General features: G+C 31.8%; 1 protein-coding gene across 1 annotated transcript in view; it reads left to right on the top strand.

Annotated features, from left to right (window-relative positions):
- Positions 1–512: 512 nt before the first annotated feature.
- The window catches only part of LOC145270272 (uncharacterized), a 102,474-nt gene continuing 85,669 nt past the window's right edge, over positions 513–17,317 (top strand). The window contains exons 1-5 of the mRNA XM_080125916.1: positions 513–969; positions 1,970–2,190; positions 3,092–3,390; positions 3,786–3,872; positions 4,669–4,912. Coding sequence (XP_079982042.1) covers positions 513–969; positions 1,970–2,190; positions 3,092–3,390; positions 3,786–3,872; positions 4,669–4,912 — 1,308 coding nt within the window. The remainder of the gene's footprint in view (positions 970–1,969; positions 2,191–3,091; positions 3,391–3,785; positions 3,873–4,668; positions 4,913–17,317) is intronic.

The following is a 17,317-nucleotide window of genomic DNA, read 5'->3' as shown; positions in this document are numbered from 1 at the left end:
TCCCTTTTCTTACATGTCTCATATTATTAGTTATATTAAATGAATGTAGAGGTTGTAAGTTTAATCCAATGATATTGACAAAAACAAAGAGAATCCTACTATCTCAGTGCGAATGTTAAAAATATTGAATTATTTTATATTTTTACAGATGTTCCTGATTGAATGTTACTAATCAATTTTAATGGAGTATTTTTTCCTTAAACATTACAAACATTAATTTTTTTGGACGATTACCGCAACATTTTTGGGAGGATTTCTTATACTGAGACTATTAACAATTTTTTGGAACGGGTGATATCATGACACATGTTAAAGGTAATATATTTTGTTCTGAAATATGTGTTTAATGTTCAAATAAATCAAAAGGTAACAAGAGATGGAAACTATGAAAAAAGTATATGGCTTTTAAAAAGGCAATATTTTTGACAGTATTGGAAACTACAAAACTTTAATAGAAATATGAATGCAAATTTGTGAGATTTTTGTTTTAATAAATACACGATAGTGAAAAAATGAGTAAGAACTCAAAGCCACATTATTGTAAAGTGTGTGGTTTTTCCTTTTCTCACAAATCACAGTTAAGAATACATATGAGAACTCACACTGGGGAGAAGCCATATTCTTGTGAAGTGTGTGAATATTCTTGCTCTGAAAAATCATCTTTAGTGAGACATATTAGAAGCCACACTGGGGAAAAGCCACATTCTTGTGAAGTGTGCGGATATTCTTGTTCTGAAAAATCAAATTTAGTCAAACATATGAGACGTCACACTGGGGAAAAGCCACATACTTGTGAAGTATGCGGCCATTCTTTTTCTGAAAAATCAAATTTAGTGACACATATGAGAACTCACACTGGGGAAAAGCCATATACTTGTAAAGTGTGTGGATATTCTTGTTCTGAAAAATCCAAGTTGGTAATTCATATTAGGACTCACACTGGAGAAAAGCCATACTCGTGCGAAGTGTGTGAATATACTTCTTCTCATAAATCATGTTTAGTAAAACATACGAGAACTCACACTAGGAAAAAACTACATACTTGTCAAGTGTGTGGATATTCTTGTTCCTTAAAAAAATCGCTAGTTGCACATATGCGAACGCACCCTTGTGAAAAGCCATATTCCTGTGAAGTGTGTGAATATTCTTGTTCTGAAAAATCACAATTAGCGAAACATAAGAGAACTCACACCGGGGAAATACCACATTCTTGTGACGTGTGTAGATATACTTGTTCGACAAAATCAAACTTAGTGAGACATATTAGAACTCACACTGGCGAAAAGCCACATACTTGTCAAGTGTGTGGCTTTTCTTGTTCTAGAAAATCAGATTTAGTGAGTCATATGAGAACTCACACTGGGGAAAAGCCACATTTTTGTGAAGTGTGTGGATATACTTGTTCTACAAAATCAACCTTAATGAACCATATGAGAACTCATACTGGGGAAAAGCCACATTCTTGTCACCTGTGTGACTATTCTGCTTCTCAAAAACAACATTTAGTGGAACATATGAAAACTCACACTGGAGAAAAACCACATTCTTGTAAAGTGTGTGGACATTCTTTTTCTCAAAAATCAGCGTTATGTGTACATATGAGAACTCACACTGGAGAAAAGCCATATTCTTGTAAAGTGTGTGGGTTTTCTTATTCTGAAAAATCCACATTAGTGATACATATGAGAACTCATACTGGGGAAAAGCCATATTCTTGTTCTGTGTGTGGATATTCTTGTTCTGACAAATCAAACTTAGTGAGACATCTTAGAACTCATACCAGGGAAAAACCTAACTAAAATTCCTGTGCAAATGAGATCCAGACAAAAAAAAAAAAAAAAAAAGCAGGGCAATCAAAAGGAAGAAAATTAAAACTAAAAGGGAAAACATGCAAAACTAAAGTATCAAAGACAAAAGGACAAAACAGCACACTGGAAGGGATCTTTTGTCATTTTTTATCCTGAAAAAGCCAACAGGATATCATCACCTGCATCACCGCCACAATCACCTAGACCACCACCACCATCAGTTGTACTACCAGAAGCAGATGATGAGCAGTTAGCTTTGGAGGAGGTGAGGTGTATGAGAATGAAGGACAGACCACGTTTGTCCAAGATTCAAGCTGTCAAAAGAGCTAAGATTGTTAGAGCCAAAGTTAACATCGCTCTCAAGAGGCTAATACCAACAACAGTAACGCTTACAGAACTCCCCCATATGCAACTGGGCTCAACATTGACAGAAAAATTAACTGCCGAACATTCAAGAACAAACATCAAATAGGGTCAAGAGTCTCCAGACACACACCTCACTGGAAGATCAAATTGCAAAACAACTAAAAGCCAACTAAAGCAGTTCCTTGCAGATCCCTCGGTACAGGCTCGATTTAAATCACTATCAGAAAACTTTGTACCAAATACTACCATGAGAACATTGGAGGGTTGCATAATATAGCAAGGGAGTTGGAGTGAAAATACCATCACCTGCCCAGAAGATTAGAAACCAGGAGAAAAAGATCAACTCCCAGATTTAAAACAGGCGGTTTTAAACAAACTAAAGGATATTTTACAGGCAGCTTATAAGGGCCACCATTACTGTAGATAGTCCACCTGCAAAGGGAGACCTCGAAACTACTGGGGGCCTTTATTTGAAACAGAAAGCAAATATAATCAGGAAGCCTTGTGGATTGAAGATATTATTAGGCTCAGCTAAACCGAGCCTCAAATACAGCAAAAGGAAAACTGGCATCGACAATATCCAAAACTTTTGTCCGAAACAATTGACTGCACTCCATCACCACTCCATTATTATTAAACTACATACTTGTCAAGTGTGTGGATATTCTTGTTCCTTAAAAACATCGCTAGTTGCACATATGCGAACGCACCCTTGTGAAAAGCCATATTCCTGTGAAGTGTGTGAATATTCTTGTTCTGAAAAATCACAATTAGCGAAACATAAGAGAACTCACACCGGGGAAATACCACATTCTTGTGACGTGTGTAGATATACTTGTTCGACAAAATCAAACTTAGTGAGACATAGTAGAACTCACACTGGCGAAAAGCCACATACTTGTCAAGTGTGTGGCTTTTCTTGTTCTAGAAAATCAGATTTAGTGAGTCATATGAGAACTCACACTGGGGAAAAGCCACATTTTTGTGAAGTGTGTGGATATACTTGTTCTACAAAATCAACCTTAATGAACCATATGAGAACTCATACTGGGGAAAAGCCACATTCTTGTCACCTGTGTGACTATTCTGCTTCTCAAAAACAACATTTAGTGGAACATATGAAAACTCACACTGGAGAAAAACCACATTCTTGTAAAGTGTGTGGACATTCTTTTTCTCAAAAATCAGTGTTAGGTGTACATATGAGAACTCACACTGGAGAAAAGCCATATTCTTGTAAAGTGTGTGGGTTTTCTTATTCTGAAAAATCCACATTAGTGATACATATGAGAACTCATACTGGGGAAAAGCCATATTCTTGTTCTGTGTGTGGATATTCTTGTTCTGACAAATCAAACTTAGTGAGACATCTTAGAACTCATACCAGGGAAAAACCTAACTAAAATTCCTGTGCAAATGAGATCCAGACAATTGCAGTTAAGGAAACAGCAAGGATGGTTACAGTAAAAAGCAGGGCAATCCGAGCATGACAATCTTCAAAGGAAGAAAATTAAAACTAAAAGGGAAAATATGCAAAACTAAAGTATCAAAGACAAAAGGACAGAACAGCACACTGGAAGGGATCTTTTGTCATTTTTTATCCTGAAAAAGAAACAGGATATCATCACCTGCATCACCGCCACAATCACCTAGACCACCACCACCATCAGTTGTACTACCAGAAGCAGATGATGAGCAGTTAGCTTTGGAGGAGTAGCTCAGCAACACAATTGAGGAGGTGAGGTGTATGAGAATGAAGGACAGACCACGTTTGTCCAAGATTCAAGCTGTCAAAAGAGCTAAGATTGTTAGAGCCAAAGTTAACATCGCTCTCAAGAGGCTAATACCAACAACAGTAACGCTCACAGAACTCCCCCATATGCAACTGGGCTCAACATTGACAGAAAAATTAACTGCTGAACATTCAAGAACAAACATCAAATAGGGTCCAGAGTCTCCAGACACACACCTCACTGGAAGATACAAATTGCAAAAACAACTAAAAGCCAACTAAAGCAGTTCCTTGCAGATCCCTCGGTACAGGCTCGATTTAAATCACTATCAGAAAACTTTGTACCAAATACTACCATGAGAACATTGGAGGGTTGCATAATATAGCAAGGGAGTTGGAGTGAAAATACCATCACCTGCCCAGAAGATTAGAAACCGGGAGAAAAAGATCAACTCCCAGATTTAAAACAGGCGGTTTTAAACAAACTAAAGGATATTTTACAGGCAGCTTATAAGGGCCACCATTACTGTAGATAGTCCACCTGCAAAGGGAGACCTCGAAACTACTGGGGGTCTATATTTGAAACAGAAAGCAAATACAATCAGGAAGCCTTGTGGATTGAAGATATTATTAGGCTCAGCTAAACCAAGCCTCAAATACCAGAACCAGTGATACCTCCCAGTATAGCAAAAGGAAAACTGGCATCGACAATATCCAAAACTTTTGTCTGAAACAATTGACTGCACTCCCTCACCACTCCAGTGATTGCTCTAGCAGGATGCTAAGAGGTGAGGTAGAAACACCACCCTGGCTTACAGAGGGGGACACCAGTTTCATGATTGTGCAGGTAATACTCACCATCTCCAATCTCATCGGAATGAAATTTGACCTGGATAAATGTGTCAAACGTACACGCAGTGCTGGGAAGAAGACTCACACAGAAAACATGCAGCTAAATGAAGATATTGACATCAAGGATCTAGAAGAGCACGAGCCTTATAAATACGTTGGCATTGAGGAAAACGAGAACATACAACATGCCAAGATGAGGGAGAAGATTAGTAAAGAATATGTATACCATGTGAAGAAGATATGTAAAACACAGCTTATAAATAAAAATGAAATTATTGCCGTCAACCAGCTTCCCATGCCAGTAATAACATAGTTATATGGAATAAGTCAGATAGAGTTGCAACCTTGGTTGAAGTCAGTGTCCCTAATTATGTAGGTCTTAATGGAGATGAAAATAAGAAACAGCAAATATCAAGATCTCATGTATGATATGAAAAGAAACTGGAATTTTAGGGAGACAAAAATCATACCAGTTATAGATGCTACAGTGCTCAGGTAGAAGAACTTGAAGTCTTATCTTACTAATATTCCTGGTGAATCAAGTGAAAAAGAGATCCAGACAATTGCACTTAAGGGAACAAAGACGATACGAAATAAAACGTTGGCAGCTGGTTTGGGTGCCCAATACTCAGCGTTACAATCGTCAAAGGAAGATTTTTTTATAAAGAGAGAGAGAAACTTGGATCTCTGTTAGACACTAGCCCCGTGTGCCTAAGGTCTCTCTATAGATTGTCAGAATATCTGACATGATGACACCTCTGATTAGAAATAAACCATGATGAAATATGACCAGATCACATCCTTTAGCAAAAAAGAACAGCTGAGAATGGGAAATAAAAGCCGTGTACAATGAGGAAATCATAAAAATAAATGAAACAAAACACAAAAGACTGCTGGCAGATTTTTGCCCAGGATTAAAAGGGACCCTCAAATCGTTCATACACCAGGAACGAAGAGGCATACGATGATGTAAATCTTTAGTCTGGAAGTGGCTCTTCATCCATAACAGCAGATAAACAAGGTAAGCCATCATGCGTTGGTAACAAAAAGAAAAAAGAAAACAAGTTTTGATGCTGAAAAATGGTACTACTTGTTTGCTATCACAAATAGTTGGAGTTTGAAAAGTGGAGAAAAACATTAAATAAAATTCGAGAAATAAAAAGAAACTGACCTCCTTGAGAAAAATAAAAGCTACACTAGTTCCTATATTCGATCACTAGTTATGCAGATGATATGAAACTATATGGCAGAAAAACAGAATTTTTAAAAAAATGCAGCCCTAAAGGAGGAAGAACAGAACTACTTATTATTAGTTACAAAACATTAAATAAGATTAAAGAAATTGAAAGAAACTGAAGAAAAAAACTACACTAGTTGCCTATTCTCGATCACTAGTTATCCAGATGGCTAACTATAAGATAGAAGAAGAATTTTTTTTTAAATGCAGTTCTAAAGAAGGAAGAAAAAAACTACCTTCCAATTAAGGAAGGGGAAAACACTCGTAGAGGGAAATCCAGGTTTACTTGAAAAGAAAAGTTGATACTGGTTTGGGCACTAAAGGGAAAGATTCTTCCATTTCAGTCCAGGCAAACGAACTGTCCCATTTTCAAAAATAAGAGCCCAGCCTTACAACAGCAAGAAGGTGTTTAATGAGGATGAGATTAAACACATAACAGAAGTCTTATTTTAAAAAAAAAAACACTACACTAACAAAAAATAACTGTAAACATTTCCGCCCTGAATCAATGCACAACATTGAATGACCCTTCTACAAGCAAAAACATTTAAAAAAACACAAATAACCATGAACTGGACCTCTGGTCTTTACCAACAAGTGAAGCGCCAGCACCACTCCCCGAGGAAATGCCAGATGTTGAGGAGTAGTGGAAGGTGTAAGACGATTGAAGAGACCAAACTTGCCTTAAATACAAACCACGGGAGCAACAAATATTTTATGTTGCTCTCGATAGACACATTCCGTATAACCCACCCTTCACAGAGTAAATCAGGTAATATTGTCCTCAGAACCGTACATTGTTAAGAAAGCAATTCCAACTTTCCAAAAACAAAAAACAACAAAGGTCAGAAATAAAAAGCCAAATTTCACGCTGAAACCAAACAATTCAAACCAGTTGAACCTGTGCATAAACATTTGCCAAATGAATAAATAGAAATGAAAAGTCAGACAAAATACAAGATTATGCTACCGAAAGTTAAAAAGGCAGAAAATAACGGTATAAAAGCCGCCAGAAAAACAAGCACTGAAGAATTATTGGAGACCTCTCTTTGAAAATGAGGTGACCTATAAAGAAAGACTAAATGGATCCAAAATGTTACTAAAAGCAACGATTACAAACCCGAAATTCCAGGACCAGAGATAACCACTGGAATAATGAAACAAAAGCTTAATAGATTCCAGAATTACAAAACAACTATTACCAAAACATATGGTTGAAACAAGCTCTTCACTGTAACTATCCAGAAATAAATATACTTGAATACAAAGTAAACTTTTAAGAAAGAAATATACTTGTCCTAATAAAAATATATTTGAACTTATACAGACACTTTGAAAGACCAATATGTTGCTAAACTTTTTAGATAAACTATATGAAATGTGTTTTTGCCTTTTTAACTAATAAATATTAGTCATCCACATAATAATACATTGCATAGAAAGTAAATTATTAATAAATAAATATTCTTGTTGTGGTAGGAACAATCGTATTTATAAAAAAGTTTGAAATTATACAGAATTGTTGCAAGACGAAGATAAACTATTTTATATGTAATGTGTGTTTTGCTTTTTTCAACTAATAAATAACATAATAACACATTGCATAGAAATTATATCATGAAATTTGTTGTTTATATTATTTCCTCTGCCGTAAACAATCTTTTTAAAGACAAGTGTTCATCAATTTATTCATATTTACATTTCTTTAATTTCAAACTTCACAATAAAATTGTTTACTTGATTTTTACTGAACTCTGAATAAAGTATATGAATATGAACTTGAAATAAAACTTTAATAACTTTACTAAAAAAATATTTACTTGATTTATTAATGAACTCTGAATAAAGTATATGAATATGAACTTGAAATAAAACTTCAATAACTTTAATAAAAAAAATATTTACTTGATTTATTAATGAACTCTGAATAAAGTGACAATATGAACTCTAATAAAATATATTTACTTGATTTTTTAATGAACTCTGAATAAAGTTAATATATGAACTTTAATAAAAATTGTTTACTTGATTTTTAATAAACTCTGAATAAAGTTAGTGTATGAACTTTAATAAAAATTGTTTACTTGATTTTTAATGAACTTAATAAAGTTACTATATGAACTTTAATAAAAAATGTTTAAGACTGTTCATAATAAACATGTAAAACATATTCTACACTTTTCACAAACGATTATTTTTAAATCCATTAAAATATGTGACTTTTGTTTTAGTAATTAAACCCGGAACAGATACATTGCATATAATTCAAATCTTGAATAGTTATTGGCAAATAATCATTTTTATGAAAATCAATGGTTTATAAAAATTAATAGTTATTGACAAATAATCATTTTTATTAAAATCAGATCTTTATAATCCATTTTTATGTAAATCAAGTGTTTGTAAAAATAGATAATTATTGACAAATAATCATTTATATTAAAATCAAATGTTCATAAAAATTCATAGGTATTGATAAAATCATTTTATTGGAAATCAAGTGCTTATATAAAATTGATAGTTATTGATAAATAATTTTTTATGAAAATCAAGTGTTTCTTAAAATCGATACTTATTGATAGATAATAATTTTATACATTAATTTTATAAAAATAAAAGTCATTAATAATCATTTTTAGGAAAATCAATTGTTCATATAAATTGATATTTATTAATAAATAATTCTTTTTAGGAAAATCAATTGTTCATATAAATTGATATTTATTAATAAATAATTATTTTTAGGAAAATCAAGTTTCATATGTATTTCTTTTGCTTTTTTCTCTGCAAAAAATAATGATTATATTACGACTTAAAGTCTTCATTTCGAAATATATGAAAGTAGATGCTAATAAACTAGATGCGGAAGATGTATAACCCCCCCCCCCCACACACACACACAGAGTAGATTTATAAATAAACACGATATTCTCCTATTAACAGAAAACAATAAGGAAATAGATGAGTTCACTTTCAGTTGAATTGGCCAATGGATTGTAGGATATGTGGGGTGTGAGTCGGTATTCACAAATTCGTAGTCAGAATCCGTCGATATTAGAAATCATTGTTGCAAGTGCAGGGATATCAATAAGTCCAAACTTGCAGAGTATCACTGGGACTGTTAAAGATAAATTACACGAGATCTCCGACTTATAGAAGAGTTCTACCGAGTCACATCCACATTCATATAAATTTAAAAGGCGTGAATAACTTTGGAAATATAATGACATTCGAATAAGAACTCGAGATCCTTGTATTAGAATAAAACTAACAATATTTAAAAGCATGTTTAATAAAAAGTAATTCAAATCATTTCACCGTCAACGTTTTTGCAATAATGAGGCGTTGCGTATACGTAATAGATATAAATATGAATATGTGTGGCCATTGAAACAGGTGAATGAATCGATAACACTGCAGGGCATTGGAGGAAAATACTATGTTGATTAGGATTATTATCAAGTCCAGAAAGTTGGGAGTGAGGGCAGGGATCGAGGGAGTAAAGTAGTGGTCGCAAAGAGTCCTAGTTTACTATTATTCATCTATAAAGGCAGAAAAAAGAGTAAGCTTTAACAAACAAACAAGTAACATGAGATTTTTGTGGAAAAACTTAAAATATTGGAAAGTTCTAAGGAAGAATTAAGGATTAATAATTCTGAAATTATCTAAAGTCTAGGGAATTATGGAAATTATTTATAATTTTTTTTACACGGTGGTCACCACTTATCAAGGCCCGGAAGCCACTCAGGGATAAGGGTTATTGCAAGTAAAGTGTGAAGATTTATTGAAGTGTTCATTAGACATAATCTTTGCTAATGTGTGTCTCGAAGAAAAGACAAAAAGTTCATGATTAGGAATTTTTATGTTGAGACGTGAAAATTTCTGGTATTTAAGTGATATGCACGTGTGTGTGTGTGCACGCGCGTGTGTGTATGTGCGTAGCGTGCGTGCGTGTGGTGTGTGTGTGTGTGTGTGTGTGTGTGTGTGTGTGTGTGTGTGTGTGTGTGTGTGTGTCCGACTGATATTAAAATAGAATAGGCATCAGGATTATGAGTTTTTAGGGAGAGAAGGAACACGTGGTTCTTTTCTGGGAGGAAAATAAACCCATTACGTGTTTAAATGATACGAAAATAGCAGTTTGAGATAACAGGCTTTTCAAGAAGAATAAATCTCAGTAGATTTGATAATTTTTTTATATTGAGAATTTAAGGTGCAGAACACGCAGGAAATCCTGTTATGTAATTTAACGTCTTGTACGCTTGTAGAGTTTCTTTGCTCCAGGAAACCCTGTTATGTAATTTAACGTCCTGTACGGACAGTTTTTTAGCTCCAGGTTAAGCTGAAGAAACCTAAAGAGAAACTGGTTTGATTTTTGCGGGCAAAACCTTATATACGAATATTCTAGAATGTTCAAGATTATTTGTTGTATTGCTACATGTGAAGCGCAATTCCTTTTATTGTATGTGTGCGAATGGGCAAGTTACGACGTTGTATCGTTATGCGTACTTCAAACGTGTGTATGTTGAAAACGGTGATTGCTTTAAATATCTCTGTTAAAGATTTATACAAGTGTCAAACCACAGGATCTCCACGCTTCCAAGTCAGCATTGTGTGAAGATATCAGTTTCAATCCTACCCAAGAAGGCCAAAGGATTAATGGGTCAAAACGTGGTGAGACAACAACTATGGAAAGCAGTAATTGGTGTGGATACAAACGTTATAACACTGCGCATTCATGTATGGTCGTGCTTAATCGCCTAAAAAAGGTCAGAGGATGAGTTGGGCGAAACAACACCTATGTGTAATACTCACCAGAGAAGCAAGCGTCCACGTTTTTGTGCATTGTGTGGATGTGCGTGCGAGCGGTGGCATGACGGTGGACTTGCCGCAGGGAAGTGTTGGATGGGAAAAGAAAAAAAGATGGCGCCTCGTGTTTTATAAACTGTGGTCTCATGAGATCACGAGAAAACAGAGGGCACACATGCAAATGAGACAGGTGAAAAACTGCATAAAAAGCAAGCAAGTTTATAGCCACGAGGCTATTGTGTGACTATGACGAGCGTTGGTGACGATTGAAGTTGAATTCGATACATGGTAACATAAGTCTGTAAAAAAGTGATTAAACAAATTATGAAACTACATCTGAAATGATTAAAATATATAATTTATTGTCTTCGTTTAAATCTTTTTTTAAATTTTTTTTTGGATTGACTTCACCGTTTGTACAATTCCTTCCTCTTTTTATTTTAGTTATTTATGTGAAATATTCAGTTATGTGAAATATTCGGCTATCCTGACGCTCCGCACTTCTTTATTTACATTGAAAGTGACGTCACACAAATCTTATAATACGGATGGCTACAATTGTAAAAATAAATTGTTTTATTTTTCTTTCATTTTGAGCTCCTTAAAGTAAGTAAAAAATAATTTGTTTTAGCGAATTTTTTTTTTTTAATCTCCCATTTGTTATTTTGGTATTTTAGCGGAGAATCTAACATTTCTTTTCATTTTGAGAATTTGTTTTAGTTTATAAGTACTAACACAGCGGAGAATTTAACTTTTTTTTTCTCTCATTTCTTATTTTGAGCGGAGAATTTATTTTATTTTCATTTTGAGCTCTTTTTCCGATCGGGCGTTACCTTTTATAGGTATTCCTGCAGTCCTGCAATTTACAACCCGAGCTATTTTTTAACGCTATTATTTAGAAACCTATTATTTAACATGGGGAAGGGAGGGTGTATTGTAACTATTCTGTACTTTCACCTAATAATTCAATTAAAAAAAAGGTAAATATGAAGAATTACTCCACCCTCAAATTCCTTTAAAATTACCACTCTTAAAGGTTTTCGGGGTCGCTGAAAACGAAAATAACGTTTAAAATTACGGCAAATGAGTAGTTTCCAAGATTAAATTTATTTGTAAACTGGTTTATTAATTGTAGAAAACAATAACAAACGGGGGGGAGGAGCTTAAAATGAAAGAAAAATAAAAAAAATTATTTTTACAATTGTAGCCATCCGTATTATAAGATTTGTGTGACGTCACTTCCAATGTAAATAAAGAAATGCGGAACGTCAGGCTAACCAAATATTCAGTTTTGCAATTTTTATATATTATTTGAATTATGTGGAATACTGTTTGAAATGTTGTTCATGCTACAGCTCGTGGATGTGAGGGGATACGAAAAAATAGAACAGAACACAATATCATTTAAAGGACAGGTAACTCTTTTGTGAGTTATGTCCCTTTGATTGCAACATTATGTTGTTCTTATCTTGGATTTTAACACTAGTTCGACGTATCCAAATAATTATGAAATGTTCAGTCTAAAAAATAAACCTGATTTTTTTTTATGGCTGAAATTATTCACGTACCGAAATGAATCCATTAATTAGTGGGAATAAGGTGTCCCGATTATTAGGGAATAATCCAATTAATTGTGAAATGTTCAGTCTTTAAAATATCCCTAATTTTTTTCTTCATATATTTTATTTTAGTACTAAGTTTAATCAAGACATTAAAAAATGAAAATATCGAAAAAAGTTAAAATTGCACGTATCCGTTATTGAATAAAGTTCTCCGAAAAATAAATCACTTAATTTCATCAAATAGTTTTTTTTTACAGCGAAAAAAAAAACAATTTGTTATAATACCGAGCAAAAGGTGCGATTTTTAGGAAGAAAAGCTAGTATTAAAGATGGGGAGAGAGTGTCGGCACCTTAACTGGAGTTATATCCCCGTAGCATGTTGAAAAACTTCCAAGGTAGCTACCTTAATAAAAAGTGGTTTTCCGCTGTAAAAAAAGAAAAAAAAACTACTTGATCAAATTATGTGAGTTTTTTTTGTTTTTTTTTTTCCGGGGATCTTCAGTCCAAAACGGATACGAACAATATACACTTTTTAACTGTACAAGTTTGTTCATTCTTTTTAATGAATTTGACACATAAAACAAAAAGTAATATAAGAAATCTTAACAAGCCTTAAACATTGACAAATATAATCTAAAGTTGATAGAAAAACATTGTTAACAAGAGAAACGAAACGAAATGATGATTGCGTCGTGTTATAGTGAGCTACGTTCATTGTTTTTTAATAGTAGATTTTTTTTTATATAATTTCACGTTTAAATTATATTTTAAAATAGATTTTTTTTATATTAAGAATGGACAAACATAATATAAATTTGATATGAAAACAATTTGACACATTTCACAAATGAATATTTTTATACGAGAAACAAAATAATGATTACACCGTGTAACAATGACCTGAATTCATTGTTCATTCGATGTTGATTTTCTCTTTAAATAATTTCACGTTTAAATCGTGTTTTTCATCTTTTAATTTTGATTCTTTTATATTTTCATATATTTGATTTCTTAATGAATTGAACACACTAAACAAAAGTTGTATCAATTTACTAAAGAAATCATAACAAACAAAACAAATTTTCTGTTTTGAACACAAAAGAAAAAACGAATTCATCCCGATTTTTTTTTTTTTCGCATTGAATTCCTGGAATGAAAGGTCAGTTTTTTTTCTTGTTTTTTATGCTTGTAAAAAATATCATTCATAAACTTTTTAAAATAATCTTTAAAATGTTAATAATTGATTCCACCATGCTTTAAAACAGACGTGAATAAAAAAATAAATTAAAAAGATCACCATAAATATATTATCCAGTCAAACTTTTCGAGTTTTGTAAATATGCTAATGTCAGTAAAACAAAAAATAATGAAAAAAATAATGAAATTCATGTTATTTATAAGAAAATAATAATGTTTACTATAATGACATTAATTTATTTACACGTTGGTCAAATTGTAAAACAACTGAACACAAAAACTGATTTTTTGATATTTAATTGTTTTAACATTTTAATTTTTTGTCTGTTTATTGTCTGTCTTAGCTATTATGTAGATAGGGAATTCTGCTTGCTATTTGAATGGGGGAATCAGTTTCTTTTATAAAGTTTACATCAAATAAACAATTGGGCATCATCAATTAGAAGAAACAATGTAGAAAATATATTTCACTCTAAAAAGTAAAAAATGCTGTGTTTTGTTGTTACGTTTTAATTGCATCAAAAAATATCCGCAAAGAAGGAACTTAAAAAAAAAATTATATTTTACTTTGGGAGATTACTTTATTGTATAAGATTAACATACAATCAAGATTTACTTCATGGCCAGTTATTGTTTAATGAGACATGTAATTATTCGCAGTTTCCAATTTTCGTGATGCTGGTACAGGGGGTGTCATATCGACTTTTCTCTCTTACGGTTTTGTGGTGGGGGTTGGAGCCCATGTGTTGTTAACTATTTCATACTTTCACTTAACAATCTAGTAAACGAAAGGTACTGTATATAGTTGGATGTAACACAATTTTTCAAAAAGTGTCACGTGATATATATTAGATTTTTTTCCGCAAGTATTTGATTTAATTTTCGCATCATAAGCGATTATCAGAACTCCTAAAATGACCATTCATCCAATTCTTCTTTTTCTTACGTAATATTCAGCAGTATTTTTCAAAATTAATAAACGCTTCAAAATAAGTTTGAATATAAAAAAAACGTATCCAAGTTGGTAAAAAATAAATTATATTGCCTTTGGTAACATTTATTTGTTATATGTTTTTTTTTTTTTGTAAGTTTTCGTTTTTCGTTAATATTACAAAACTCCCCTTTTGTTTAATAAATTTTAAATTGAAAGTACAAGTAAGAAAGGATTCCTTTCCCCTTTATTAAGAATGGCTTTCTTAATAATAACGTTAATATCAATAAGTGGAGACTTTTCTTTTAATGAAACGGACCAAATATGAATGGGATGAAACAAATCCCCCCTTTCCGAATCTAAAATTGAAATTTGTACAAATTAATCCTCCCATTTTTATATATAACAAAAATAAATAAATAAATAGGATGGCACTTGTTTAAAATATCAATTATAAATTTGAATATTAAAATTTAAGAACGCCAACAACGATATTTTGCAATATCTTTTGTTTATTAAATAACTTTCTAAATAATAATGTTAATCTCAATGAGTGGAGTTTTTTTAATGAAAAAAAAAAAACAATATAAAAGTGATAAATAAAACAAACCCCCCTTCCCGATTCGAAAATTGAAAATTTAAAAAATCATCCCCTATTTTTAAATAAATAGAATGCCACTTTTTAAAATACCAATTATAAATTTAAATATTATAATTTTAACATACCAACAACACTATTTTATAGTATCGTTTAATTACTAAAGAGTTAGGTGAAAGTACAGAATAGTTAACAGCATAATAATCGAAGCCTTGAAAATTTCTAGTCATTTTTTCATTTTCACTTGCATAATTGTTTCTTCTTGTTTTACAGTATTTTGTTCTAATTATATGTTTTTAATTAATTTGTGTTTATTTAATTATTCTGTTTTATTTACCGATGTTTTAATTATTCTTTGTTTTATTTTTTAAACAATTTTTTGTATTATTATTATTATTATTATTATTATTCATCTCTCCCTTTTAATGATGACTTAACAACAAAGAAAAGAAAAACTAATTGATAAAAACATTTGTAATTCTCTCCCTGCTCCCTTTTTTACTATATGAACATGCAAAAACAATGTCATCTACCAATCTCTTACTCCCTCTCGAAACAATCACTTATAAATAAAATATACTACACATTCCTTTTTAAGCATAAGACATAAGTGTTTTTTTATCTAAAAAAGGAAAGTCCTATAAGTTCGAACGTTTCAAAATGGGTCTTTCTTCTCATCAGATGGTATGCTAACTTTTTAATTAATAAAAGGTTGCTCCAAATATTTTCGGCAAAATATAAAACTTTGTCAACTTGAAAAGGTTGAAAATATTACTTAAAAATTGTATTAGAATAATGTTTATATAGAATTAAAAAAAAGTCTGTTCTAAAATTTTCGAAAAGTTTTAAAAAATATACTTGTTTTTTTGTTCTGATTTCAAAGATCAATGTTTCAGTGACGTCACAAAAGTAAATAAATTGTAAACAATATTTCAGTATTTTGTAAGGACATATTATTTCTCCTGTGAATAACTTTTGCTCTAGTTCTAATAAGATGACTTCAAACCCCTAAGTCTGCACTTTATAAACAATGCAGAAAATGGATAGTGCCAGCTAAGAAATGTTAGGTAAGCTTATCCAATGCTTAACAGGGAAGTACAACAGCACAATATATACTCTCTGATTATACCGTGAGGATGACTTAGTTTTGATACAACACCTAAATATTTTAAGGGTCAATCAATTCGGCAGGTAAGTTGTTACATATTCTTTACACATAATACCTATTATTCAAAATATCAGGCTATTCTCTAATACATAATTACCAATTTTATGACGTCACCCCAGCCGGCTTGAACATTATAAACCAGATGAAAAATGGATAGTGGCAGCTGAAAATGAGAACTAAGCCTTGTCAACCTGCACATTAGCTAACGTATGGTCCCTTATATGAAACGCTATATCAATTTATAACTTGTTGATCTAGTGTTACTCTTCATCAATTCTCTGTTCAGGTACCTCGTTATAATACATCATCATATTCCAGTAGCTTTCTATTCAAAGCTGTAAACGGGAGCTCTATTCCATGCTTGCATTGCCTATAACAATTCACTATAAAATCTATAAAAACTATATTCATTAAAAATAGAAAAAAACAGAATAAACTTTCTAAATATAAAACCATTTTAAGAGATTTATTATTAAATTTCTATTACTGACATGTGATTAAGTTTTGAAAAATATCTATGTTAGGCTGAATTAAAGATGAACAGATATTTTTCTTCATTGGTTTGGAATAATAGGACTGACACATTGAGAAAAACACGAGAAGAAATAGATGTAATTATCCTAAGCAAAGAAAATATCAATCTATATGTGGTAGTTGTGTTAAAAATCAAAATAATATAATTAAGTTAAATGTTTGTTATATGTAAATAATTTAAATATTTTGTCTTACTAATATTTAAATATAAAACATTAAACTTGTTTATAAGTTAAACGTATTTGATTAGAAATAATTTTAACGTTCAGATGAATAAAGAATTAACAAATATTTTAAAATACACCATTCTAACGCCAATTTTCACTATTTTCGTCTAAAACAATAGAAGCCTTACAAGCATCAACAAAGGCGAATGGTTGGATTTTGATGTTTGTCCGATTGGTCGGGAGTAAGTACGTTGGTGCAGAGCATATACTTGAAACTTTTTTAGAAGTCTAAGACAAATATGGTCTTGGTAGTTGCACAAAGCCATATTTGGCCACAATATACAATACATATGGTAATC

This window comes from Euprymna scolopes, chromosome 46 (genome assembly GCF_053919585.1).
Source record: "Euprymna scolopes isolate OS-2025 chromosome 46, ASM5391958v1, whole genome shotgun sequence".
NCBI classification, from domain to species: Eukaryota; Metazoa; Mollusca; class Cephalopoda; order Sepiida; family Sepiolidae; genus Euprymna; species Euprymna scolopes.
This window is presented reverse-complemented; position numbering and strand designations above follow the sequence as displayed.